The sequence below is a fragment of the Crinia signifera genome, chromosome 5, assembly GCF_055691185.1.
Source record: "Crinia signifera chromosome 5, ASM5569118v1, whole genome shotgun sequence".
NCBI lineage: Eukaryota > Metazoa > Chordata > Amphibia > Anura > Myobatrachidae > Crinia > Crinia signifera.
In genome coordinates, this window is record NC_139221.1 from 334,602,592 (window position 1) to 334,630,527 (window position 27,936).

Genomic DNA, 27,936 nt, shown 5'->3' on the forward strand with positions numbered 1-27,936 from the left:
TCTGGGGGCAAAGTAAGCTAGCGATACCCGCTGCCCGTCACCGCCACAACCAGCAGCATTCCCATCACTTGTCCTAATCCTCCAACAGATGCGAATATCCTGCAGCAGCCAGGAGTAGGAGCGAGGGTGTGACCCGACCCTTCACCACAGCCCCAGTGACCACCTTCTACCCACTACTAATTCCTTCCTCCCCCCCTGCTGTGCCCGCAATCACCCCCACCTCTCCCCCTCCTGTGCCCACAATCACCCCCACCTCTCCCCCTCCTGTGCCCACAATCACCCCCACCTCTCCCCCTCCTGTGCCCACAATCACCCCCACCTCTCCCCCTCCTGTGCCCACAATCACCCCCACCTCTCCCCCTCCTGTGCCAACAATCACCCCCTCCTGTGCCCACAATCACCCCCACCTCTCCCCCTCCTGTGCCCACAATCACCCCCTCCTGTGCCCACAATCACCCCTACCTCTCCTCCCCCTGCTGTGCCCACAATCAACCCCACCTCTCCTCCCCCTGCTGTGCCCACAATCACCCCCATCTCCTCCCCTGCAGTGCCCACAATCACCCCCACCTCTCCCCCTCCTGTGCCCACAATCACCTTTACCTCTCCCCCTCCTGTGCCCACAATCACCTTTACCTCTCACCCCTGCTGTGCCCACAATCACCCCTACCTCTCCCCCTCCTGTGCCCCCAATAACCCCCACCTCCCCCTGCAGTGCCCACAATCACCCCCACCTCTCCTCCCCCTGCTGTGCCCACAATCACCCCCACCTCTCCCCTGCTGTGCCCACAATCACCCCTACCTCTCCCCCTGCTGTGCCCACAAACACCCCCACCTCTCCCCTCCTGCTGTGCCCACAATCACCCCCACCTCTCCCCCTGCTGTGCCCACAATCACCCCCACCTCTCCTCCCCCTGCTGTGCCCACAATCACCCCCACCTCTCCCCTCCCCCCTGCTGTGCCCACAATCACCCCCACCTCTCCCCTCCCCCCTGCTGTGCCCACAATCACCCCCACCTCTCCCCTCCCCCTGCTGTGCCCACAATCACTCCCACCTCCCCCCTGCTGTGCCCACAATCATCCCCACCTCTCCCCTCCCCCTGCTGTGCCCACAATCACCCCCACCTCTCCCATCCCCCCTGCTGTGCCCACAATCACACCCCCTCTCCTCTCCGCCCCCCTGCTGTGCCCCCAATCACCCCCAACCTCCCCCTGCTGTGCCCACAATCACCCCCACCTCGCCCCTCCCACCCTGCTGTGCCCACAATCACCCCCACCTCTCCCCACCCCCCTGCTGTGCTCACAATCACTTCTACCTCTCCCCTCCCCCCCTGCTGTGCCCACAATCACCCCCACTTCTCCCTCCCCCCTGCTGTGCCCACAATCACCCCCACCTCTCCCTCCCCCCTGCTGTGCCCACAATCACCCCCACCTTTCCTCCCTCCCCTGCTGTGCCCACAATAACACCCCCCTCTCCCCCGCTGTGCCCACAATCACACCCACCTCTCCCCTCCCCCCCTGCTGTGCCCACAATCACCCCCACCTCTCCCCTCCCCCCTACTGTGCCCACAATCACACCCCCTCTCCTCTCCGCGTATCTGCTGTGTCCCCAATCACCCCCACCTCCCCCTACTGTGCCCACAATCACCCCCACCTCGCCCCTCCCACCCTGCTGTGCCCACAATCACCCCCACCTCTCCCCACCCCCCTGCTGTGCTCACAATCACTTCTACCTCTCCCCTCCCCCCCTGCTGTGCCCACAATCACCCCCACCTTTCCTCCCTCCCCAGCTGTGCCCACAATAACACCCCCTCTCCCCCTCCCCCTGCTGTGCCCACAATCACCTCCCCCTCTCCCCTCCGCCCTGCTGCTGTGCCCACAATCACCCCCCCCTATCCCCTCCGCCCTGCTGCTGTGCCCACAATCACCCCCTCTCTCCCCTCCGCCCTGCTGCTGTGCCCACAATCCACTTCCCACTGTCCCCTCACCCCACTGTGTACTGGGCACTCTTGCTGCCCATCAGTGCCCTCACAGTACAGGAAGCAGAGCAGAGACAGAGAGAGGAGATGGTATATATATATATGCTCTGCACTGTACCTTGGGCTCTACCTTTATCCCCAGTACCTGAGGGTCAGACCAAGAGAACAGAGGGTTAGTCAGGGCCGGCATAGCACAGGGAATGTCTACATCCATGCTCTGCACAGTGCCGTGTACAGCAGCTACATGCTCTGCACTGTGTCAGTGTACAGCAGATCCATGCTCTGCACTGTGTCAGTGTACAGCAGATCCATGCTCTGCACAGTGTCAGTGTACAGCAGATCCATGCTCCGCACTGTGTCAGTGTACAGCAGATCCATGCTCTGCACTGTGTCAGTGTACAGCAGCTACATGCTCTGCACAGTGTCAGTGTACAGCAGATCCATGCTCTGCACAGTGTCAGTGTACAGCAGATCCATGCTCTGCACAGTGTCAGTGTACAGCAGATCCATGCTCTGCACTGTGTCAGTGTACAGCAGATCCATGCTCTGCACAGTGTCAGTGTACAGCAGATCCATGCTCTGCACAGTGTCAGTGTACAGCAGATCCATGCTCTGCACTGTGTCAGTGTACAGCAGCTACATGCTCTGCACAGTGTCAGTGTACAGCAGATCCATGCTCTGCACAGTGTCAGTGTACAGCAGCTACATGCTCTGCACAGTGTCAGTGTACAGCAGATCCATGCTCTGCACAGTGTCAGTGTACAGCAGATCCATGCTCTGCACAGTGTCAGTGTACAGCAGATCCATGCTCTGCACAGTGTCAGTGTACAGCAGATCCATGCTCTGCACAGTGTCAGTGTACAGCAGATCCATGCTCTGCACAGAGTCGGTGTACAGCAGCTACATGCTCTGCACAGTATCAGTGTACAGCAGATCCATGCTCTGCACAGTGCCAGTGTACAGCAGATCCATGCTCTGCACAGTGTCAGTGTACAGCAGATCCATGCTCTGCACTGTGTCAGTGTACAGCAGCTACATGCTCCGCACAGTGCCAGTGTACAGCAGATCCATGCTCCGAACAGTGCCAGTGTACAGCAGATCCATGCTCTGCACAGGGCTGGTGTACAGCAGCTACATGCTCTGCACAGTGTCAGTGTACAGCAGATCCATGCTCTGCACAGTGTCAGTGTACAGCAGATCCATGCTCTGCACAGTGTCAGTGTACAGCAGATCCATGCTCCGCACTGTGTCAGTGTACAGCAGATCCATGCTCTGCACTGTGTCAGTGTACAGCAGCTACATGCTCTGCACAGTGTCAGTGTACAGCAGCTACATGCTCTGCACAGTGTCAGTGTACAGCAGATCCATGCTCTGCACAGTGTCAGTGTACAGCAGATCCATGCTCTGCACTGTGTCAGTGTACAGCAGATCCATGCTCTGCACAGTGTCAGTGTACAGCAGATCCATGCTCTGCACAGTGTCAGTGTACAGCAGATCCATGCTCTGCACTGTGTCAGTGTACAGCAGCTACATGCTCTGCACAGTGTCAGTGTACAGCAGATCCATGCTCTGCACAGTGTCAGTGTACAGCAGCTACATGCTCTGCACAGTGTCAGTGTACAGCAGATCCATGCTCTGCACAGTGTCAGTGTACAGCAGATCCATGCTCTGCACAGTGTCAGTGTACAGCAGATCCATGCTCTGCACAGAGTCGGTGTACAGCAGCTACATGCTCTGCACAGTATCAGTGTACAGCAGATCCATGCTCTGCACAGTGCCAGTGTACAGCAGATCCATGCTCCGCACAGTGCCAGTGTACAGCAGATCCATGCTCCGAACAGTGCCAGTGTACAGCAGATCCATGCTCTGCACAGTGTCAGTGTACAGCAGATCCATGCTCTGCACAGTGTCAGTGTACAGCAGATCCATGCTCTGCACAGTGTCAGTGTACAGCAGATCCATGCTCTGCACAGTGTCAGTGTACAGCAGATCCATGCTCTGCACAGTGTCAGTGTACAGCAGATCCATGCTCTGCACAGTGTCAGTGTACAGCAGATCCATGCTCTGCACAGTGTCAGTGTACAGCAGATCCATGCTCTGCACTGTGTCAGTGTACAGCAGCTACATGCTCTGCACAGTGTCAGTGTACAGCAGATCCATGCTCTGCACAGTGTCAGTGTACAGCAGCTACATGCTCTGCACAGTGTCAGTGTACAGCAGATCCATGCTCTGCACAGTGTCAGTGTACAGCAGATCCATGCTCTGCACAGTGTCAGTGTACAGCAGATCCATGCTCTGCACAGAGTCGGTGTACAGCAGCTACATGCTCTGCACAGTATCAGTGTACAGCAGATCCATGCTCTGCACAGTGCCAGTGTACAGCAGATCCATGCTCCGCACAGTGCCAGTGTACAGCAGATCCATGCTCCGAACAGTGCCAGTGTACAGCAGATCCATGCTCTGCACAGTGTCAGTGTACAGCAGATCCATGCTCTGCACAGTGTCAGTGTACAGCAGATCCATGCTCTGCACAGTGTCAGTGTACAGCAGATCCATGCTCTGCACAGTGTCAGTGTACAGCAGATCCATGCTCTGCACAGTGTCAGTGTACAGCAGATCCATGCTCTGCACAGTGTCAGTGTACAGCAGATCCATGCTCTGCACAGTGTCAGTGTACAGCAGATCCATGCTCTGCACAGTGTCAGTGTACAGCAGATCCATGCTCTGCAGAGTGTCAATGTACAGCAGCTACATGCTCTGCACAGTGTCAGTGTACAGCAGATCCATGTTCTGCACAGTGTCAGTGTACAGCAGCTACATGCTCTGCACTGTGTCAGTGTACAGCAGATCCATGCTCTGCACAGTGTCAGTGTACAGCAGATCCATGCTCTGCACAGTGCCAGTGTACAGCAGATCCATGCTCTGCACAGTGTCAGTGTACAGCAGCTACATGCTCTGCACAGTGCCAGTGTACAGCAGATCCATGCTCTGCACAGTGTCAGTGTACAGCAGCTACATGCTCTGCACAGTGTCAGTGTACAGCAGATCCATGCTCTGCACAGTGTCAGTGTACAGCAGATCCATGCTCTGCACAGTGTCAGTGTACAGCAGATCCATGCTCTGCATAGTGTCAGTGTTCTGCAGCTACAGTACATGCTCTGCACAGTGTCAGTGTACAGCAGATCCATGCTCTGCACAGTGTCAGTGTTCTGCAGCTACAGTACATGCTCTGCACAGTGTCAGTGTACAGCAGATCCATGCTCTGCACAGGGTTGGTGTTCTCTGCATAGTAGACTATGCAAAGCCTCATCTATATACAGAACATGCTGCAAATATAATGCGCAGAGCCTTTTCTATGTACAGAGCATTCTGTGCTGCATAGATAGCACATGTACAGAGCAATGTGTACTGCATACATTACACAGAAGCTCTGCATGGTGCAGTGCAGAGCAGGATACAGCGTACTCCATATGACTGGGTACGAGGTTGCCCCCACTTGGGCCTCACCTTGGTGTTAAAATAAAGAAAGACGTTCCGCAAGATGTCAGATTCAATTCGTGGAAGCACAAGTTCCGTGGGAGCATAGACAGCCACGTATCCGTAGCACAGGATGAGGGCGCTCTTCATCTTCTCCAAGTGTCCATCAGACCGGTCCTGTAAGAGAGAGGCGGTTCCATCACACAGAGATCACAGGTGTTACAACACCCGACACGCAAAACACCTGACACAAGTAACAACACCCGACACGCAAAACACCTGACACAAGTAACAACACCCGACACAAGTAACAACACCCAGCACAAGTAACAACCCCCGACACAAGTAACACCCCCCGACACAAGTAACACCCCCCCCCCGACACAAGTAACAACCCCCGACACAAGTAACACCCCCGACACAAGTAACAATCCCCGACACAAGTAACAACCCCCGACACAAGTAACACCCCCGACACAAGTAACAATCCCCGACACAAGTAACACCCCCCGACACAAGTAACAACCCCCGACACAAGTAACAACCCCCGACACAAGTAACAACCCCCGACACAAGTAACACCCCCCGACACAAGTAACACCCCCCGACACAAGTAACAACCCCCGACACAAGTAACAACCCCCGACACAAGTAACAACCCCCGACACAAGTAACAACCCCCGACACAAGTAACAACCCCCCGACACAAGTAACAACCCCCAGCATGCGTAACAACACCAGACGCGTGTAACACCCCCCGACACAAGTAACACCCCCCGACACAAGTAACACCTCCCGACACAAGTAACACCCCCCGACACAAGTAACACCCCCCGACACAAGTAACACCCCCCGACACAAGTAACAATCCCCGACACAAGTAACAATCCCCGACACAAGTAACTCCTCCCGACACAAGTAACACCTCCCGACACGCAAAACACCCGACACAAGTAACAACACCCGACACAAGTAACACCCCCCGACACAAGTAACAACACCCGACACGCAAAACACCTGACACAAGTAACAACCCCCGACACAAGTAACAACCCCCGACACAAGTAACAACACCCGACACAAGTAACAACCCCCGACACAAGTAACACCCCCGACACAAGTAACAATCCCCGACACAAGTAACACCCCCCGACACAAGTAACAACCCCCGACACAAGTAACAACCCCCGACACAAGTAACACCCCCCGACACAAGTAACACCCCCCGACACAAGTAACAACCCCCGACACAAGTAACAACCCCCGACACAAGTAACAACCCCCGACACAAGTAACAACCCCCCGACACAAGTAACAACCCCCCGACACAAGTAACAACCCCCAGCATGCGTAACAACACCAGACGCGTGTAACACCCCCCGACACAAGTAACACCCCCCGACACAAGTAACACCTCCCGACACAAGTAACACCCCCCGACACAAGTAACACCCCCCGACACAAGTAACACCCCCCGACACAAGTAACAATCCCCGACACAAGTAACAATCCCCGACACAAGTAACACCTCCCGACACAAGTAACACCTCCCGACACGCAAAACACCCGACACAAGTAACAACACCCGACACAAGTAACACCCCCCGACACAAGTAACAACACCCGACACGCAAAACACCTGACACAAGTAACAACACCCGACACAAGTAACAACCCCCGACACAAGTAACAACACCCGACACAAGTAACAACACCCGACACAAGTAACAACCCCCGACACAAGTAACACCCCCCGACACAAGTAACAACCCCCAGCACGCGTAACACCTCCCGACACGCGCAACACCCCCCGACACAAGTAACACCCCCCGACACAAGTAACAACCCCCGGCACAAGTAACAACCCCCGACACAAGTAACACCTCCCGACACAAGTAACAACACCCGACACAAGTAACAACCCCCGGCACAAGTAACACCCCCCGACACAAGTAAAAACCCCCAGCACGCGTAACACCCCCAGACACGCGCAACACCCCCCGACACAAGTAACACCCCCCCGACACAAGTAACAACCCCCGACACAAGTAACAACCCCCGGCACAAGTAACAACCCCCGACACAAGTAACACCTCCCGACACAAGTAACACCCCCCGACACAATTAACAACCCCCGGCACAAGTAACAACCCCCGACACACAAAACACCCGACACAATTAACAACCCCCGGCACAAGTAACAACCCCCGACACAAGTAACACCCCCCGACACAAGTAACACCCCCCGACACAAGTAACAACCCCCGGCACAAGTAACAACCCCCGACACGCGCAACACCCCCTGACACGCGCAACACCCCCCGACACGGGCAACATCCCCTGACATAAGTAACAACATCCGACACGCGTAACAACAACCGCAACACCTGACTCTCGACACCCGACGTGTAACACCCCCGACATGCGTAACAACCCGACACGCATAACAACCCCTGGCATGAGTAACAACATCCGACACGCGTAACAAAGCCAATGTCACCCCCCTGCAGCTCTAGTCCCAATGTCACCCCCTGCAGCTCTAGTCCCAATGTCACCCCCTGCCCCCCGCAGCTCTAGTCCCAATGTCACCCCCTGCAGCTCTAGTCCCAATGTCACCTACTGCCCCCCCCGCAGCTCTACTCCCAATGTCACCCCCTGCCCCCCGCAGCTCTAGTCCCAATGTCACCCCCTGCCCCCCACAGCTCTAGTCCCAATGTGACCCCCTGCAGCTCTAGTCCCAATGTGACCCCCTGCCCCCCCGCAGCTCTAGTCCCAATGTCACCCCCTGCCCCCCACAGCTCTAGTCCCAATGTGACCCCTGCAGCTCTAGTCCCAATGTCACCCCCTGCCCCCCACAGCTCTAGTCCCAATGTCACCCCCTGCAGCTCTAGTCCCAATGTCACCACCTACCCCCCCACAGCTCTAGTACCAATGTCACCCCCTGCCCCCCACAGCTCTAGTCCCAATGTGACCCCCTGCAGCTCTAGTCCCAATGTCACCCCCTGCCCCCCGCAGCTCTAGTCCCAATGTCACCCCCTGCCCCCCGCAGCTCTAGTCCCAATGTCACCCCCTGCCCCCGAAGCTCTAGTCCCAATGTCACCCCCTACCCCCCCACAGCCCTAGTCCCAATGTCACCCCCTGCCCCCCGCAGCTCTAGTCCCAATGTCACCCCCTGCAGCTCTAGTCCCAATGTCACCCCCTACCCCCCCACAGCTCTAGTCCCGATGTCACCCCCTGAAGCTCTAGTCCCAATGTCACCCCCTGCCCCCCTGCAGCTCTAGTCCCAATGTCACCCCCTGCCCCCTGCAGCTCTAGTCCCAATGTCACCCCCTACCCCCCCACAGCTCTAGTCCCAATGTCACCCCCTGCCCCCCCCGCAGCTCTAGTCCCAATGTCACCCCCTGCCCCCCGCAGCTCTAGTCCCAATGTCACCCCCTGCCCCCCGCAGCTCTAGTCCCAATGTCACCCCCTGCCCTCCGCAGCTCTAGTCCCAATGTCACCCCCTGCAGCTCTAGTCCCAATGTCACCCCCTACCCCCCCCCACAGCTCTAGTCCCAATGTCACCCCCTGCCCCCCCGCAGCTCTAGTCCCAATGTCACCCCCCTGCCCCCCGCAGCTCTAGTCCCAATGTCACCCCCTGCCCCCCTGCAGCTCTAGTCCCAATGTCACCCCCTACCCCCCACAGCTCTAGTCCCAATGTCACCCCTGCCCCCCCCGCAGCTCTAGTCCCAATGTCACCCCCTGCCCCCCGCAGCTCTAGTCCCAATGTCACCCCCTGCCCCCCGCAGCTCTAGTCCCAATGTCACCCCTGCCCCCCGCAGCTCTAGTCCCAATGTCACCCCCTGCAGCTCTAGTCCCAATGTCACCCCCTACCCCCCCCCCCCACAGCTCTAGTCCCAATGTCACCCCCTGCCCCCCCGCAGCTCTAGTCCCAATGTCACCCCCCTGCCCCCCGCAGCTCTAGTCCCAATGTCACCCCCTGCCCCCCGCAGCTCTAGTCCCAATGTCACCCACTGCAGCTCTAGTCCCAATGTCACCCCCTGCCCCCCGCAGCTCTAGTCCCAATGTCACCCCCTGCCCCCCGCAGCTCTAGTCCCAATGTCACCCCCTGCCCCCCCACAGCTCTAGTCCCAATGTCACCCCCTGCCCCCCCACAGCTCTAGTCCCAATGTCACCCCCTGCCCCCCGCAGCTCTAGTCCCAATGTCACCCCCTGCACCCCGCAGCTTTAGTCCCAATGTCACCCCCCTGCCCCCCCGCAGCTCTAGTCCCAATGTCACCCCTGCCCCCCACAGCTCTAGTCCCAATGTCACCCCCTGCCCCCCCACAGCTCTAGTGCCAATGTCACCCCCTGCCCCCCGCAGCTCTAGTCCCAATGTCACCCCCTGCCCCCCCGCAGCTCTAGTCCCAATGTCACCCCCTGCAGCTCTAGTCCCAATGTCACCCCCTGCCCCCCTGCAGCTCTAGTACCAATGTCACCCCCCGCAGCTCACAATGTGACCCCCCTGCCCCCCGCAGCTCTAGTCCCAATGTCACCTCCTGCCCACCCGCAGCTCTAGTCCCACTGTGACCCCCTGCCCCCCGCAGCTCTAGATCCAATGTCACCCCCTGCAGCTCTAGTCCCAATGTCACCCCCTGCCCCCCACAGCTCTAGTCCCAATGTCACCCCCTGCAGCTCTAGTCCCAATGTCACCCCCTGCCCCTCACAGCTCGCGTCCCAATGTCACCCCCTGCCCCCCGCAGCTCGCGTCCCAATGTCACCCCCTGCCCCCCGCAGCTCTAGTCCCAATGTCACCCCCTGCCCCCCACAGCTCTAGTCACAATGTCACCCCCTGCAGCTCTAGTCCCAATGTCACCCCCTGCCCCCCAAAGCTCTAGTCCCAATGTCACCCCCTGCAGCTCTAGTCCCAATGTCACCCCCTGCCCACCCGCAGCTCTAGTCCCACTGTGACCCCCTGCCCCCCGCAGCTCTAGTCCCAATGTCACCCCCTGCCCCTCGCAGCTCTAGTCCCAATGTGACCCCCTGCCCCCCACAGCTCTAGTCCCAATGTCACCCCCTGCCCCTCGCAGCTCTAGTCCCAATGTCACTCCCTGCCCCCCGCAGCTCTAGTCCCAATGTCACCCCCTGCACCCCACAGCTCTAGTCCCAATGTCACCCCCTGCAGCTCTAGTCCCAATGTCACCCCCTGCCCCTCACAGCTCTCGTTCCAATGTCACCCCCTGCCCCCCGCACCTCTAGTCCCAATGTCACCCCCTGCCCCCCGCAGCTCTAGTCCCAATGTCACCCCCTGCCCCCCACAGCTCTAGTCACAATGGCACCCCCTGCCCCCCTGCAGCTCTAGTCCCAATGTCACCCCCTGCCCCCCACAGCTCTAGTCCCAATGTGACCCCCTGCCCTCCGCAGCTCTAGTCCCAATGTCACCCCTGCAGCTCTAGTCCCAATGTCACCCCCTGCCCCCTGCAGCTCTAGTCCCAATGTCACCCCGTCCCCCGCAGCTCTAGTCCCAATGTTACCCCCTGCCCCCCGCAGCTATAGTCCCAATGTCACCCCCTGCCCCCCGCAGCTCTAGTCCCAATGTCACCCCCTGCCCCCCCACAGCTCTAGTCCCAATGTCACCCCCTGCCCCCCGCAGCTCTAGTCCCAATGTCACCCCCTGCCCCCCGCAGCTCTAGTCCCAATGTCACCCCCTGCCCCCCCGCAGCTCTAGTCCCAATGTCACCCCTGCCCCCCGCAGCTCTAGTCCCAATGTCACCCCCTGCCCCCCCACAGCTCTAGTCCCAATGTCACCCCCTGCCCCCCGCAGCTCTAGTCCCAATGTCACCCCCTGCCCCCCCACAGCTCTAGTGCCAATGTCACCCCCTGCCCCCCGCAGCTCTAGTCCCAATGTCACCCCCTGCCCCCCGCAGCTCTAGTCCCAATGTCACCCCCTGCCCCCCGCAGCTCTAGTCCCAATGTCACCCCCTGCCCCCCGCAGCTCTAGTCCCAATGTCACCCCCTGCAGCTCTAGTACCAATGTCACCCCCTGCAGCTCACAATGTGACCCCCCTGCCCCCCGCAGCTCTAGTCCCAATGTCACCTCCTGCCCACCCGCAGCTCTAGCGCAGCTCTAGATCCAATGTCACCCCCTTCCCCCTGCAGCTCTAGTCCCAATGTCACCCCCTGCCCCCCACAGCTCTAGTCCCAATGTCACCCCCTGCAGCTCTCGTCCCAATGTCACCCCCTGCCCCCCGCAGCTCTCGTCCCAATGTCACCCCCTGCCCCCCGCAGCTCTAGTCCCAATGTCACCCCCTGCCCCCCGCAGCTCTAGTCCCAATGTCACCCCCTGCCCCCCACAGCTCTAGTCACAATGTCACCCCCTGCCCCCCTGCAGCTCTAGTCCCAATGTCACCCCCTGCCCCCCACAGCTCTAGTCCCAATGTCACCCCCTGCAGCTCTAGTCCCAATGTCACCTCCTGCCCACCCGCAGCTCTAGTCCCACTGTGACCCCCTGCCCCCCGCAGCTCTAGTCCCAATGTCACCCCCTGCCCCCCGCAGCTCTAGTCCCAATGTCACCCCCTGCAGCTCTAGTCCCAATGTCACCCCCTGCCCCTCACAGCTCTCGTCCCAATGTCACCCCCTGCCCCCCGCAGCTCTAGTCCCAATGTCACCCCCTGCCCCCCGCAGCTCTAGTCCCAATGTCACCCCCTGCCCCCCGCAGCTCTAGTCCCAATGTCACCCCCTGCCCCCCACAGCTCTAGTCACAATGGCACCCCCTGCCCCCCTGCAGCTCTAGTCCCAATGTCACCCCCTGCCCCCCACAGCTCTAGTCCCAATGTGACCCCCTGCCCCCCGCAGCTCTAGTCCCAATGTCACCCCCTGCAGCTCTAGTCCCAATGTCACCCCCTACCCCCCCCCACAGCTCTAGTCCCAATGTCACCCCCTGCCCCTCACAGCTCTAGTCCCAATGTGACCCCCTGCCCTCCGCAGCTCTAGTCCCAATGTCACCCCCTGCCCCTCGCAGCTCTAGTCCCAATGTCACCCCCTGCCCCCCGCAGTTATAGTACCAATGTGACCCCCTGCCCCCCGCAGCTATAGTCCCAATGTCACCCCCTGCCCCCCACAGCTCTAGTCCCAATGTCACCCCCCCCTGCACTCCGCAGCTCTAGTCCCAATGTCACCCCCTGCCCCCCGCAGCTCTAGTCCCAATGTCACCCCCTGCCCCCCGCAGCTATAGTCCCAATGTGACCCCCTGCAGCTCTAGTCCCAATGTCACCCCCCTGTCCTCCGCAGCTCTAGTCCCAATGTCACCCCCTGCCGCTCTAGTCCCAATGTTACCCCCTGCCTCTCACAGCTCTTGTCCCAATGTCACCCCCTGCCCCCCGCAGCTCTAGTCCCAATGTCACCCCCTGCCCCCCGCAGCTATAGTCCCAATGTGACCCCCTGCAGCTCTAGTCCCAATGTCACCCCCCTGTCCTCCGCAGCTCTAGTCCCAATGTCACCTCCTGCCCACCCGCAGCTCTAGTCCCACTGTGACCCCCTGCCCCCCGCAGCTCTAGATCCAATGTCACCCCCTTCCCCCTGCAGCTCTAGTCCCAATGTCACCCCCTGCCCCTCACAGCTCTAGTCCCAATGTGACCCCCTGCCCTCCGCAGCTCTAGTCCCAATGTCACCCCCTGCCCCTCGCAGCTCTAGTCCCAATGTCACCCCCTGCCCCCCGCAGTTATAGTACCAATGTGACCCCCTGCCCCCCCGCAGCTATAGTCCCAATGTCACCCCCTGCCCCCCACAGCTCTAGTCCCAATGTCACCCCCTGCCCCTCACAGCTCTAGTCCCAATGTGACCCCCTGCCCTCCGCAGCTCTAGTCCCAATGTCACCCCCTGCCCCTCGCAGCTCTAGTCCCAATGTCACCCCCTGCCCCCCGCAGTTATAGTACCAATGTGACCCCCTGCCCCCCGCAGCTATAGTCCCAATGTCACCCCCTGCCCCCCACAGCTCTAGTCCCAATGTCACCCCCCCCTGCACTCCGCAGCTCTAGTCCCAATGTCACCCCCTGCCCCCCGCAGCTCTAGTCCCAATGTCACCCCCTGCCCCCCGCAGCTATAGTCCCAATGTGACCCCCTGCAGCTCTAGTCCCAATGTCACCCCCCTGTCCTCCGCAGCTCTAGTCCCAATGTCACCCCCTGCCGCTCTAGTCCCAATGTCACCCCCTGCCTCTCACAGCTCTTGTCCCAATGTCACCCCCTGCCCCCCGCAGCTCTAGTCCCAATGTCACCCCCTGCCCCCCGCAGCTATAGTCCCAATGTGACCCCCTGCAGCTCTAGTCCCAATGTCACCCCCCTGTCCTCCGCAGCTCTAGTCCCAATGTCACCTCCTGCCCACCCGCAGCTCTAGTCCCACTGTGACCCCCTGCCCCCCGCAGCTCTAGATCCAATGTCACCCCCTTCCCCCTGCAGCTCTAGTCCCAATGTCACCCCCTGCCCCCCACAGCTCTAGTCCCAATGTCACCCCCTGCAGCTCTCGTCCCAATGTCACCCCCTGCCCCCCGCAGCTCTCGTCCCAATGTCACCCCCTGCCCCCCGCAGCTCTAGTCCCAATGTCACCCCCTGCCCCCCGCAGCTCTAGTCCCAATGTCACCCCCTGCCCCCCACAGCTCTAGTCACAATGTCACCCCCTGCCCCCCTGCAGCTCTAGTCCCAATGTCACCCCCTGCCCCCCACAGCTCTAGTCCCAATGTCACCCCCTGCAGCTCTAGTCCCAATGTCACCTCCTGCCCACCCGCAGCTCTAGTCCCACTGTGACCCCCTGCCCCCCGCAGCTCTAGTCCCAATGTCACCCCCTGCCCCCCGCAGCTCTAGTCCCAATGTCACCCCCTGCAGCTCTAGTCCCAATGTCACCCCCTGCCCCTCACAGCTCTCGTCCCAATGTCACCCCCTGCCCCCCGCAGCTCTAGTCCCAATGTCACCCCCTGCCCCCCGCAGCTCTAGTCCCAATGTCACCCCCTGCCCCCCGCAGCTCTAGTCCCAATGTCACCCCCTGCCCCCCACAGCTCTAGTCACAATGGCACACCCTGCCCCCCTGCAGCTCTAGTCCCAATGTCACCCCCTGCCCCCCACAGCTCTAGTCCCAATGTGACCCCCTGCCCCCCGCAGCTCTAGTCCCAATGTCACCCCCTGCAGCTCTAGTCCCAATGTCACCCCCTACCCCCCCCACAGCTCTAGTCCCAATGTCACCCCCTGCCTCTCGCAGCTCTAGTCCCAATGTGACCCCCTGCCCCCCGCAGCTCTAGTCCCAATGTCACCCCCTGCCCCTCACAGCTCTAGTCCCAATGTGATCCCCTGCCCTCCGCAGCTCTAGTCCCAATGTCACCCCCTGCCCCTCGCAGCTCTAGTCCCAATGTCACCCCCTGCCCCCCGCAGTTATAGTACCAATGTGACCCCCTGCCCCCCGCAGCTATAGTCCCAATGTCACCCCCTGCCCCCCACAGCTCTAGTCCCAATGTCACCCCCCCTGCACTCCGCAGCTCTAGTCCCAATGTCACCCCCTGCCCCCCGCAGCTCTAGTCCCAATGTCACCCCCTGCCCCCCGCAGCTATAGTCCCAATGTGACCCCCTGCAGCTCTAGTCCCAATGTCACCCCCCTGTCCTCCGCAGCTCTAGTCCCAATGTCACCCCCTGCCGCTCTAGTCCCAATGTCACCCCCTGCCCCTCATAGCTCTTGTCCCAATGTCACCCCCTGCCCCCCGCAGCTCTAGTCTCAATGTCACCCCCTGCCCCCCGCAGCTCTAGTCCCAATGTCACCCCCTGCCACCCACAGCTCTAGTCCCAATGTCACCCCCTGCAGCTCTAGTCCCAATGTCACCCCCCTGCAGCTCTAGTCCCAATGTCACCCCCTGCCCCCCGCAGCTCTAGTCCCAATGTCACCCCCCTGCCCTCCGCAGCTCTAGTCCCAATGTCACCCCCTGCCCCTCACAGCTCTTGTCCCAATGTCACCCCCTGCCCCTCACAGCTCTTGTCCCAATGTCACCCCCTGCCCCCCGCAGCTCTAGTCCCAATGTCACCCCCTGCCCCCCGCAGTTCTAGTCCCAATGTCACCCCCTGCCCCCCATAGCTCTAGTCCCAATGTCACCCCCTGCAGCTCTAGTCCCAATGTCACCCCCTGCCCTCCGCAGCTCTAGTCCCAATGTTACCCCCTGCAGCTCTAGTCCCAATGTCACCCCCTGCAGCTCTAGTCCCAATGTCACCCCCTGCCCCCCGCAGCTATAGTCCCAATGTCACCCCCTGCCGCTCTAGTCCCAATGTCACCGCCTGCCGCTCTAGTCCCAATGTCACCCCCTGCCCCCCGCAGCTATAGTCCCAATGTTACCCCCTGCCCTCCGCAGCTATAGTCCCAATGTTACCCCCTGCCCCCGCAGCTCTAGTCCCAATGTGACCCCCTGCCCCCCGCAGCTCTAGTCCCAATGTGACCCCCTGCAGCTCTAGTCCCAATGTCACCCCCTGCCCTCCGCAGCTCTAGTCCCAATGTTACCCCCTGCCCCCGCAGCTCTAGTCCCAATGTTACCCCCTGCAGCTCTAGTCCCAATGTTACCCCCTGCAGCTCTAGTCCCAATGTCACCCCCTGCCCTCCGCAGCTCTAGTCCCAATGTTACCCCCTGCCCCCGCAGCTCTAGTCCCAATGTTACCCCCTGCAGCTCTAGTCCCAATGTTACCCCCTGCAGCTCTAGTCCCAATGTTACCCCCTGCCCCCGCAGCTCTAGTCCCAATGTGACCCCCTGCCCTCCGCAGCTCTAGTCCCAATGTGACCCCCTGCCCCCTGCAGCTCTAGTCCCAATGTGACCCCCTGCAGCTCTAGTCCCAATGTCACCCCCTGCCCTCCGCAGCTCTAGTCCCAATGTTACCCCCTGCCCCCGCAGCTCTAGTCCCAATGTTACCCCCTGCCCCCCCGCAGCTCTAGTCCCAATGTTACCCCCTGCAGCTCTAGTCCCAATGTTACCCCCTGCCCCCGCAGCTCTAGTCCCAATGTGACCCCCTGCCCTCCGCAGCTCTAGTCCCAATGTGACCCCCTGCCCTCCGCAGCTCTAGTCCCAATGTTACCCCCTGCAGCTCTAGTCCCAATGTCACCCCCTGCCCTCTGCAGCTCTAGTCCCAATGTTACCCCCTGCCCCCCGCAGCTCTAGTCCCAATGTTACCCCCTGCAGCTCTAGTCCCAATGTTACCCCCTGCCCCCCGCAGCTCTAGTCCCAATGTTACCCCCTGCAGCTCTAGTCCCAATGTGACCCCCTGCAGCTCTAGTCCCAATGTTACCCCCTGCCCCCCGCAGCTCTAGTCCCAATGTTACCCCCTGCCCCCGCAGCTCTAGTCCCAATGTGACCCCCTGCCCCCTGCAGCTCTAGTCCCAATGTTACCCCCTGCCCCCCGCAGCCCTAGTCCCAATGTTACCCCCTGCCCCCCGCAGCTCTAGTCCCAATGTGACCCCCCGCAGCTCTAGTCCCAATGTCACCCCCTGCCCCCCGCAGCTCTAGTCCCAATGTTACCCCCTGCCCCCCACAGCTATAGTCCCAATGTGACCCCCTGCCCCCTGCAGCTCTAGTCCCAATGTCACCCCCTGCCCTCCGCAGCTCTAGTCCCAATGTTACCCCCTGCCCCCTGCAGCTCTAGTCCCAATGTGCCCCCCTGCCCTCCGCAGCTCTAGTCCCAATGTGACCCCCTGCAGCTCTAGTCCCAATGTGACCCCCTGCAGCTCTAGTCCCAATGTCACCCCCTGCAGCTCTAGTCCCAATGTGACCCCCTGCCCCCCACAGCTCTAGTCCCAATGTGACCCCCTGCCCCCCCACAGCTCTAGTCCCAATGTGACCCCCTGCAGCTCTAGTCCCAATGTCACCCCCTGCCCTCCGCAGCTCTAGTCCCAATGTGACCCCCTGCAGCTCTAGTCCCAATGTCCCCCCCTGCCCCCCACAGCTCTAGTCCCAATGTGACCCCCTGCCCCCCCACAGCTCTAGTCCCAATGTGACCCCCTGCAGCTCTAGTCCCAATGTGACCCCCTGCAGCTCTAGTCCCAATGTCACCCCCTGCCCCCCGCAGCTATAGTCCCAATGTTACCCCCTGCCCTCCGCAGCTATAGTCCCAATGTTACCCCCTGCCCCCGCAGCTCTAGTCCCAATGTGACCCCCTGCCCCCCGCAGCTCTAGTCCCAATGTGACCCCCTGCAGCTCTAGTCCCAATGTCACGCCCTGCCCTCCGCAGCTCTAGTCCCAATGTTACCCCCTGCCCCCGCAGCTCTAGTCCCAATGTTACCCCCTGCAGCTCTAGTCCCAATGTTACCCCCTGCAGCTCTAGTCCCAATGTCACCCCCTGCCCTCCGCAGCTCTAGTCCCAATGTTACCCCCTGCCCCCGCAGCTCTAGTCCCAATGTTACCCCCTGCAGCTCTAGTCCCAATGTTACCCCCTGCAGCTCTAGTCCCAATGTTACCCCCTGCAGCTCTAGTCCCAATGTTACCCCCTGCAGCTCTAGTCCCAATGTTACCCCCTGCAGCTCTAGTCCCAATGTGACCCCCTGCCCCCCACAGCTCTAGTCCCAATGTGACCCCCTGCCCCCCGCAGCTCTAGTCCCAATGTCACCCCCTGCAGCTCTAGTCCCAATGTGACCCCCTGCCCCCCACAGCTCTAGTCCCAATGTGACCCCCTGCCCCCCCACAGCTCTAGTCCCAATGTGACCCCCTGCAGCTCTAGTCCCAATGTCACCCCCTGCCCCCCGCAGCTATAGTCCCAATGTTACCCCCTGCCCCCCGCAGCTCTAGTCCCAATGTCACCCCCTGCAGCTACAGTACAGAGGTGTAGTCAGGTTAGCGGAGATGTCAGGCAGAAATGTTTCCATGGTTACAATGTGACACGAGGATATTTTTGCCTCATCTCTCACATATTATATTATAATTTGTCTATGTGTCCGGGATGCATTCGGTCACCGTTGGACTGATTTGGATGAAACCAACGACAGGGGGCTTGATCCCATGTCAAGTTGGTGTACGCTGGGCAGACCTTCCCCGGGGAGCGTGTTCTGGGCCTTCCAAGAGAAGGATTTCCATGGACATGTCACAGATGGATGACAAATGGTCTGGTGTGCCTAAAGGTGCGTACACACTGAGCGGTTTTGTGTACGACTCTCCATCTGCTGGTAATACCAGATGAACGGCCGGGCCAGCGGTGATACACACTGAGCGGTTTTGTGTACGACTCTCCATCTGCTGGTAATACCAGATGAACGGCCGGGCCAGCGGTGATGTGGGATTGGTTTGGGAGTTCAGGTGAGCTACAATGCCGGAGATGGCAGAATTCTCGGCGTATGGGTGACCAGGACACGTGGTACTCGATAGGCCCCTAAGCCGCCCCCAGGACAATACGTAGCGGTCAGCAGGTGAGACACGGGGGAGGACAATCAGAGACGCACAGCAGCTGAGAACATTTATGTGAGGAGAAACATTAGCTGCACTGTAAACATACATTAAGTCTCTTGTACAGATGATCCAACACCCCCGTACTCCGGGCTCTCCACAGAACCCAACCATTAAAATTCCTTCCATAGGAGAACACAATCCGTGATGAGCAGGAAGCACTAATCCCTCAGAGAGGAAGCGGCGGCCATTTTATACACCCCCTGAATACAACATCATAACAACATCGCAGCTCTGCTTTGTCCATTACAGCCGGGTCTGAAGATTGCATTAACATTCCCCATGTACAGCGTCACCCGCATGGTGGGAGGGGGAAACAACCGCCCTCCCGGCCAATGAGCAGACAGGTCAGCGCGCCGCCGGGAGGAACAGTGGTCACAGCGCCACCTTACGGTTGGCAGGGGCTGGAGGAACACATGTGCTAAGTACATTACATGCCGCAAATACCACGCACATGGAGAAGCACAGACCTGCAGTACACGGTCGCACTCATCATACACTTACATTATGACACTGTACTACGCCTGTGTTAATGATCAGTGAGTGGTGGAATATTGTATTTCTGACAAGCTGTGTACACACGTACAAGTCACAGCAACACTAGTAGTAAAATGACAGTAACAGTAGTTGCTGTAATCACCCCACCGGCAATGAGTTCCAGAATGTTACTGCTCTAATGGTGAAGAATCCTCTTCTTAATTCAGTACGGAATTTATTTCCCCCAAGCCTCAGTACATGCCCACGTGTCCTAAGTATAGGCCTGTTACTGACCAATCATCTCCCAGTTCCATATGATTCCCAAACCTGTATGTGAACATAGTAATCATATCACCTCTCAGCCTCCGTTTCTCCAGTGATAATATATTCAGCCTGATTAGTAGGGCGGAGTAAAAAAGTTGAATTTGAGATTTTCAAAATGGGCTAGTGTGGAAAAGTTGTGACTTGACCTGAATAAGAAACGTACAAAAGCGTTTTGCTCGGAGTCAACGTCTTCTGTTCCGGCAAAAGGCCTAAAGTTTCGCTTTTTAGATGAAAATAACAAAACCTACTGTATGAAGATGCTCCGATGTAGTTTTATTATGTCAGGATGTCTTAGAGAGGTTCATTAATATACTTTAGCCGCTGGAATTATCCTTGACCCTCATCACTCTCACCTGTCATTTGACACTTAAGTTTGATGGCAGATAGCAGAAGGAGGGTCTGCGATACCCACCCATCTTTCTCTAATCAATGATTTTCAGTGACTCTCTCATTTGTCTAAGTACCTTCCGATCTCCCTGCAATGTACATCTGTAACAGAGTTATTCTGACTGTGCTGGACAAAAAGCAGAAGCACTCCATGGCTCTCCACTAAAGACATTGGGCGGTATTCAATGAGCCTGATTCGCCATGTTTTTATGGCGAATTTGTGCTGTTTCGTGAATTTCTGACTAAAACGGTGAATCACCCTATTCAATGACCACATGGCGAATACATTTGAAGGTTTTTTCGCCATGATTCACCGAGTAGCAATCGCTATCTTTTTATGGAGAAGTGGAATGTGAACTTTTAAAATAAAGTGTTTTGTTTTTTACATTTAGTATAAAAAAATCAGGAATTTTATTCTGAGGAGGGGCATGCTATTTTTATTCATGTGCTGTTAGCACATGAATATATATTTAATTTAAATTTTTATTTTTTTTTTACACAGCAGCCAGCGGGGGCACCGGAGCCGAGCCGCTCATTACATATTCATATATTCACTGCACCCGATCGTTACGATCGGGTAAAGTGAATATAGGTCCCCTGCTGGCACCCCCGGGGGGCAGCCTGTGCTGCCTGGCACCCGGGGAGCCCACCTGCCCCCCACAAACGTTCTGGGCCAGGCAGAGAGACTTCCATCTCTCTGCCTGCCACCGTCCTCAGGCTCCCTGCGGCAATCGCCGCAGGAGCTCATATTTGCCAGTCAGGGGCAGCGAGCCCCTGACACGTTGAATACCGGAGCCCGCCGGCTCCGGAACGTGGCGAATGTGCAGCGAATCCTAAAAAGGATTCGCTGCACCTCGCAGGTATTCTCATTGAATACCGCCCATTGTGGTACTCTCATTAGTGGTTCAGTACGGCCATACATCACTGGTCCGCCTGAATTCCATCCCGCACTCAGAAGCTAAGCAGTGAATGGTCTGGTCAGTACTTATTTGGGAGACCAATTGGTAGCCGTAAACAGACTTGGACAGCAGACACACCTCTGCCTGATAGAGGGAGCACCCTTTCCTTTCATTCAATACTCATTCATTACCGGGAACGAAAGCCTATTCCACCAGCAGGGGTAAAGTATCAAACGTCCTTGATCCTTAGGCTCCACTGAAATAAATCTATAGCATGATAATGGTTATTTAAACCTGTATATATGTGCATAGTTCACCCAATTCTGATCACCATCTAATTTAATTAGTGGAGTTTTTTTGTTACCATGTTGCCTATTTCGCTGATAACATTGTGACCGTCTCATTATAACAATTGTTGTTGACCAATTTTGGTGTCTATAATTTATCCAGTAATTTATTCATACGTCCCTATTTTTAGCATACCGTACTTAATAAAAGTTATGTTTTAAATTTCTTCATTATCATTTTCAAAATGTGCCCCAAAAAGCCTTGTTGTTCTTCCTTTCTCTTGGTCACATCGTGACCCTCTCCGTTTTCAGTTGTATCGCTGAACATTTTTGGGAGCACCACCAACCAGGTACCACTTAACTATCAAGCTTCAGTGGTAATTACGTTGGTTAAATCAATTTATGTACGGTACTATTATTAATCCATTTTCATTTTCCAGTGCCACTCCCGATCCCTATTGTATAAATGAGGTAACTATGGTGTAACAGTGTAATGTGGGCTAGGTGACATGAGGGAGATTGCTAGACTAATGAGGGAGAGAGGGAGATTGCTGCTATGTCAAGGAGTCTCCTGCAGAATGCAGGAGGGGAGGTAACTATGATGTAACAGTGAAATGTGGGCTGGGTGACATGAGGGAGATTGCTAGACTAATGAGGGTGAGAGGGAGATTGCTGCTATGTCAGGGAGTCTCCTGCAGAATGCAGGGGGGGGGGAGGTAACTATGATATAATAGTGTAATGTGGGCTAGGTGACATGAGGGAGATTGCTAGACTAATGAGGGAGATTGCTGGTATGTCAGGGAGTCTCCTGCAGAATGCAGGAAGGGAGGTAACTATGATGTAACATTGTAATGTGGGCTATGTGACATGAGGCAGATTGCTAGACTAATGAGGGAGTGAGGGAGATTGCTGCTATTTCAGGGAGTCTCCTGCAGAATGCAGGAGGGGAGGTAACTATGATGTAACAGTGTAATGTGGGCTAGGTGACAGGAGGGAGATTGCTAGACTAATGAGGGAGAGAGGGAGATTGCTGCTATGTCAGGGAGTCTCCTGCAGAATGCAGGAGGGGAGGTAACTATGATGTAACAGTGTAATGTGGGCTAGGTGACAGGAGGGAGATTGCTAGACTAATGAGGGAGAGAGGGAGATTGCTGCTATGTCAGGGAGTCTCCTGCAGAATGCAGGAGGGGAGGTAACTATGATGTAAGTGTAATGTGGGCTAGGTGAAATGAGAGAGATTGCTAGACTAATGAGGGAGAGATGGAGATTGCTGCTATGTCAGGGAGTCTCCTGCAGAATGCAGGAGGGGAGGTAACTATGATGTAACAGTGTAATGTGGGCTAGGTGACATGAGGGAGATTGCTAGAGTAATGAGCTAGAGAGGAAGATTGCTGCTATGTCAGGGAGTCTACTGCAGAATGCAGGAGGGGAGGTAACTATGATGTAACAGTGTAATGTGGGCTAGGTGACAGGAGGGAGATTGCTAGACTAATGTGGGAGAGAGGGAGATTGCTGCTATGTCAGGGAGTCTCCTGCAGAATGCAGGAGGGGAGGTAAATATGATGTAACAGTGTAATGTGGGCTAGGTGAAATGAGGGAGATTGCTAGACTAATGAGGGAGAGAGGGAGATTGCTGCTATGTCAGGGAGTCTCCTGCAGAATGCAGAGGACGGGGGGGGGGGGGGGGGGTACCTATGCCTGTAATACTCTTGCATTCCAATGAGTATTTCTCCTAGTGTTCCCGCTAGGATTATTTCACAGGTCGCTGCGCCCTGCCTCTTTAAAAGCCCCCGAATTCCGCCCTGCCCGTTTTTAGCCGCCCTGCAGTAAATAGCAGCCGCTGACAAATTAAGGTCTGTGGGGGCCCTGGGAGACAGGTGGTACCTGGGCACCGGTGTCCGGGCAGCGCGGGCCGGCAGGAGGTCCCTGCGGCATATGGACAGTCAGCAGTGGGATCCAGTTCCCATCTGCCCCAGGGACCCCGCCGCTGATTGTCCATATGCTGCCTGCCACCCACCCGTGTACACTGCTAAGACAAGTTCGGGAGTGACAGAGGTGGGACGGAGGTTATACCGGGTGTGCTGCTCTTGGATGCACCTTGTGTCACGCTCTCATGTGCATAGGGACACCCCAGTGCCCGGGTTATGGATTAGTGAGGCTCACCTGTGTGGCCGGCTCGTGTGGTAATCGCTGGGCATCTACAGTGTGTTTGGACTGTGCCGGCCGCGGACTGCTAGCTGTAAGCGCGCGGTGTAATGAGCTTGTACATGGTGCTGGCTGTAAGCGCGCGGTGTAATGAGCTTGTACATGGTGCTGGCTGTAAGCGCGCGTTGTAATGACCTTGTACATGGTGCTGGCTGTAAGCGCGCGGTGTAATGACCTTGTACATGGTGCTGGCTGTAAGCGCGCGGTGTAATGTGCTTGTACATGGTGCTGGCTGTAAGCGCGCGGTGTAGTGAGCTTGTACATGGTGCTGGCTGTAAGCGCGCGGTGTAATGAGCTTGTACATGGTGCTGGCTGTAAGCGTGCGGTGTAATGACCTTGTACATGGTGCTGGCTGTAAGCGTGCGGTGTAATGAGCTTGTACATGGTGCTGGCTGTAAGCGTGCGGTGTAATGAGCTTGTACATGGTGCTGGCTGTAAGCGTGCGGTGTAATGACCTTGTACATGGTGCTGGCTGTAAGCGCGCCATGTAATGACCTTGTACATGGTGCTGGCTGTAAGCGTGCGGTGTAATGACCTTGTACATAATGCTGGCTGTAAGCGTGCGGTGTAATGACCTTGTACATGGTGCTGGCTGTAAGCGTGCGGTGTAATGACCTTGTACATGGTGCTGGCTGTAATTGCGCGGTGTAATGAGCTTGTACATGGTGCTGGCTGTAAGCGCGCGGTGTAATGAACTTGTACATGGTGCTGGCTGTAAGCGCGCGGTGTAATGTGCTTGTACATGGTGCTGGCTGTAAGCGCGCGGTGTAATGACCTTGTACATGGTGCTGGCTGTAAGCGTGCGGTGTAATGACCTTATACATGGTGCTGGCTGTAAACGCGCCGTGTAATGACCTTGTACATGGTGCTGGCTGTAAGCGCTCGTTGTAATGAGCTTGTACATGGTGCTGGCTGTAAGCACGCGGTGTAATGAGCTTGTACATGGTGCTGGCTGTAAGCGCGCGGTGTAATGAGCTTGTACATGGTGCTGGCTGTAAGCGCGCGGTGTAATGAGCTTGTACATGGTGCTGGCTGTAAGCGCGTGGTGTAATGAGCTTGTACATGGTGCTGGCTATAAGCGCTCGGTGTAATGAACTTGTACATGGTGCTGGCTGTAAGCGCGCGTTGTAATGAGCGTGTACATGGTGCTGGCTGTAAGCGTGCGGTGTATTGAGCTTGTACATGGTGCTGGCTGTAAGCACACGGTGTAATGACCTTGTACATGGTGCTGGCTGTAAGCGCGCGGTGTAATGAGCTTGTACATGGTGCTGGCTATAAGATCACGGTGTAATGACCTTGTACATGGTGCTGGCTGTAAGCGAGCGGGGTAGTGAGCTTGTACATGGTGCTGGCTGTAAGCGTGCGGTGTAATGAGCTTGTACATGGTGCTGGCTATAAGATCACGGTGTAATGACCTTGTACATGGTGCTGGCTGTAAGCGAGCGGGGTAGTGAGCTTGTACATGGTGCTGGCTGTAAGCGCGCGGTGTATCGACCTTGTACATTGTGCTGGCTGTAAGCGCGCGGTGTAATGAGCTTGTACATGGTGCTGGCTGCAAGCGCGCGGTGTAGTGAGCTTGTACATGGTGCTGGCAGTAAGCGCGCGGTGTAATGTGCTTGTACATGGTGCTGGCTGTAAGCGTGCGGTGTAATGAGCTTGTACATGGTGCTGGCTGTAAGCGAGCGGGGTAGTGAGCTTGTACATGGTGCTGGCTGTAAGCGTGCGGTGTAATGAGCTTGTACATGGTGCTGGCTATAAGATCACGGTGTAATGACCTTGTACATGGTGCTGGCTGTGAGCGAGCGGGGTAGTGAGCTTGTACATGGTGCTGGCTGTAAGCGCGCGGTGTATCGACCTTGTACATTGTGCTGGCTGTAAGCGCGCGGTGTATCGACCTTGTACATTGTGCTGGCTGTAAGCGCGCGGTGTAATGAGCTTGTACTTGGTGCTGGCTGCAAGCGCGCGGTGTAATGTGCTTGTACATGGTGCTGGCTGTAAGCGCGCAGTGTAGTGAGCTTGTACATGGTGCTGGCAGTAAGCGCGCGGTGTAATGTGCTTGTACATGGTGCTGGCTGTAAGCGCGCGGTGTATCGACCTTGTACATGGTGCTGGCTGTAAGCGCGCGGTGTAATGAGCTTGTTCCATACCATAATCCTCGCACTCCCATCTGTATACATCTCACTTATGGACTCCTACCACCATACTGCGCTCTATACCATAACCCTCGCACTCCCATCTGTATACATCTCACTTATGGACCCCTACCATCATACTTCCATCTATACCATAACCCTCACACTCCCATCTGTATGCATCTCACTTATGGACTCCTACCACCATACTCCGCTCTATACCATAACCCTCACACTCCCATCTGTATGCACCTCACTTATGGACTCCTACCACCATACTGCGCTCTATACCATAACCCTCACACTCCCATCTGTATGCATCTCACTTATGGACCCCTACCATCATACTTCCCTCTATACCATAACCCTCACACTCCCATCTGTATGCATCTCACTTATGGACTCCTACCACCATACTCCGCTCTATACCATAACCCTCACACTCCCATCTGTATGCATCTCACTTATGGACTCCTACCACCATACTCCTCTCTATACCATAACCCTCACACTCCCATCTGTATGCATCTCACTTATGGACTCCTACCACCATACTGCGCTCTATACCATAACCCTCACACTCCCATCTGTATGCACCTCACTTATGGACTCCTAGCACCATACTCCTCTCTATACCATAACCCTCACACTCCCATCTGTATGCACCTCACTTATGGACTCCTACCACCATACTCCTCTCTATACCATAACCCTCGCACTCCCATCTGTATGCATCTCACTTATGGACCCCTACCATCATACTTCCCTCTATACCATAACCCTCACACTCCCATCTGTATGTATCTCACTTATGGACTCCTACCACCATACTCCTCTCTATACCATAACCCTCACACTCCCATCTGTATGCATATCACTTATGGACTCCTACCACCATACTCCGCTCTATACCATAACCCTCGCACTCCCATCTGCATGCATCTCACTTATGGACTCCTACCACCATACTGCGCTCTATACCATAACCCTCGCACTCCCATCTGTATGCACCTCACTTATGGACTCCTACCACCATACTCCTCTCTATACCATAACCCTCGCACTCCCATCTGTATACATCTCACTTATGGACTCCTACCACCATACTCTGCTCTATACCATAACCCTCACACTCCCATCTGTATACATCTCACTTATGGACTCCTACCACCATACTCTGCTCTATACCATAACCCTCACACTCCCATCTGTATGCATCTCACTTATGGACCCCTACCATCATACTTCCCTCTATACCATAACCCTCACACTCCCATCTGTATGCATCTCACTTATGGACTCCTACCATCATACTGCACTCTATACCATAACCCTCACACTCCCATCTGTATGTATCTCACTTATGGACTCCTACCACCATACTTCCCTCTATACCATAACCCTCGCACTCCCATCTGTATACATCTCACTTAGGGACTCCTACCACCATACTGCGCTCTATACCATAACCCTCGCACTCCCATCTGTATGCATCTCACTTATGGACCCCTACCACCATACTGCGCTCTATACCATAACCCTCACACTCCCATCTGTATACATCTCACTTATGGACTCCTACCACCATACTTCCCTCTATACCATAACCCTCGCACTCCCATCTGTATGCATCTCATTATGGACTCCTACCATCATACTGCGCTCTATACCATAACCCTCACACTCCCATCTGTATACATCTCACTTATGGACTCCTACCACCATACTCCTCTCTATACCATAACCCTCACACTCCCATCTGTATGCATCTCACTTATGGACCCCTACCACCATACTCTGCTCTATACCATAACCCTCGCACTCCCATCTGTATGCACCTCACTTATGGACTCCTACCATCATACTCCTCTCTATACCATAACCCTCACACTCCCATCTGTATGTATCTCACTTATGGACTCCTACCATCATACTGCGCTCTATACCATAACCCTCGCACTCCCATCTGTATGCATCTCACTTATGGACTCCTACCACCATACTCTGCTCTATACCATAACCCTCACACTCCCATCTGTATGCATCTCACTTATGGACTCCTACCACCATACTGCGCTCTATACCATAACCCTCACACTCCCATCTGTATGCATCTCACTTATGGACCCCTACCACCATACTCTGCTCTATACCATAACCCTCGCACTCCCATCTGTATGCATCTCACTTATGGACTCCTACCGCCATACTCAGCTCTATACCATAACCCTCACACTCCCATCTGTATGTATCTCACTTATGGACTCCTACCATCATACTGCGCTCTATACCATAACCCTCGCACTCCCATCTGTATGCATCTCACTTATGGACTCCTACCACCATAC

At 56.4% G+C, this 27,936-nt stretch overlaps 1 protein-coding gene across 7 annotated transcripts in view; it reads right to left on the reverse strand.

Annotated features, from left to right (window-relative positions):
• MROH1 (maestro heat like repeat family member 1) overlaps positions 1-27,936 on the reverse strand; it is a 405,085-nt gene that overhangs the window by 218,117 nt on the left and 159,032 nt on the right. For 6 of the 7 annotated variants that reach the window (XR_014444044.1, XR_014444045.1, XM_083145076.1 and 3 more), the window contains exons 22-23: positions 5,484-5,630; positions 2,095-2,121 (exon numbers count right to left, since the gene is read on the reverse strand). Coding sequence is in view for 5 of the 7 variants with exons in the window: in XM_083145076.1 (XP_083001202.1) it covers positions 2,095-2,121; positions 5,484-5,630 (174 nt within the window). In the remaining 2 variants the exon portion in view is untranslated. The remainder of the gene's footprint in view (positions 1-2,094; positions 2,122-5,483; positions 5,631-27,936) is intronic. The other variant, XM_083145077.1, reaches the window with a different exon arrangement.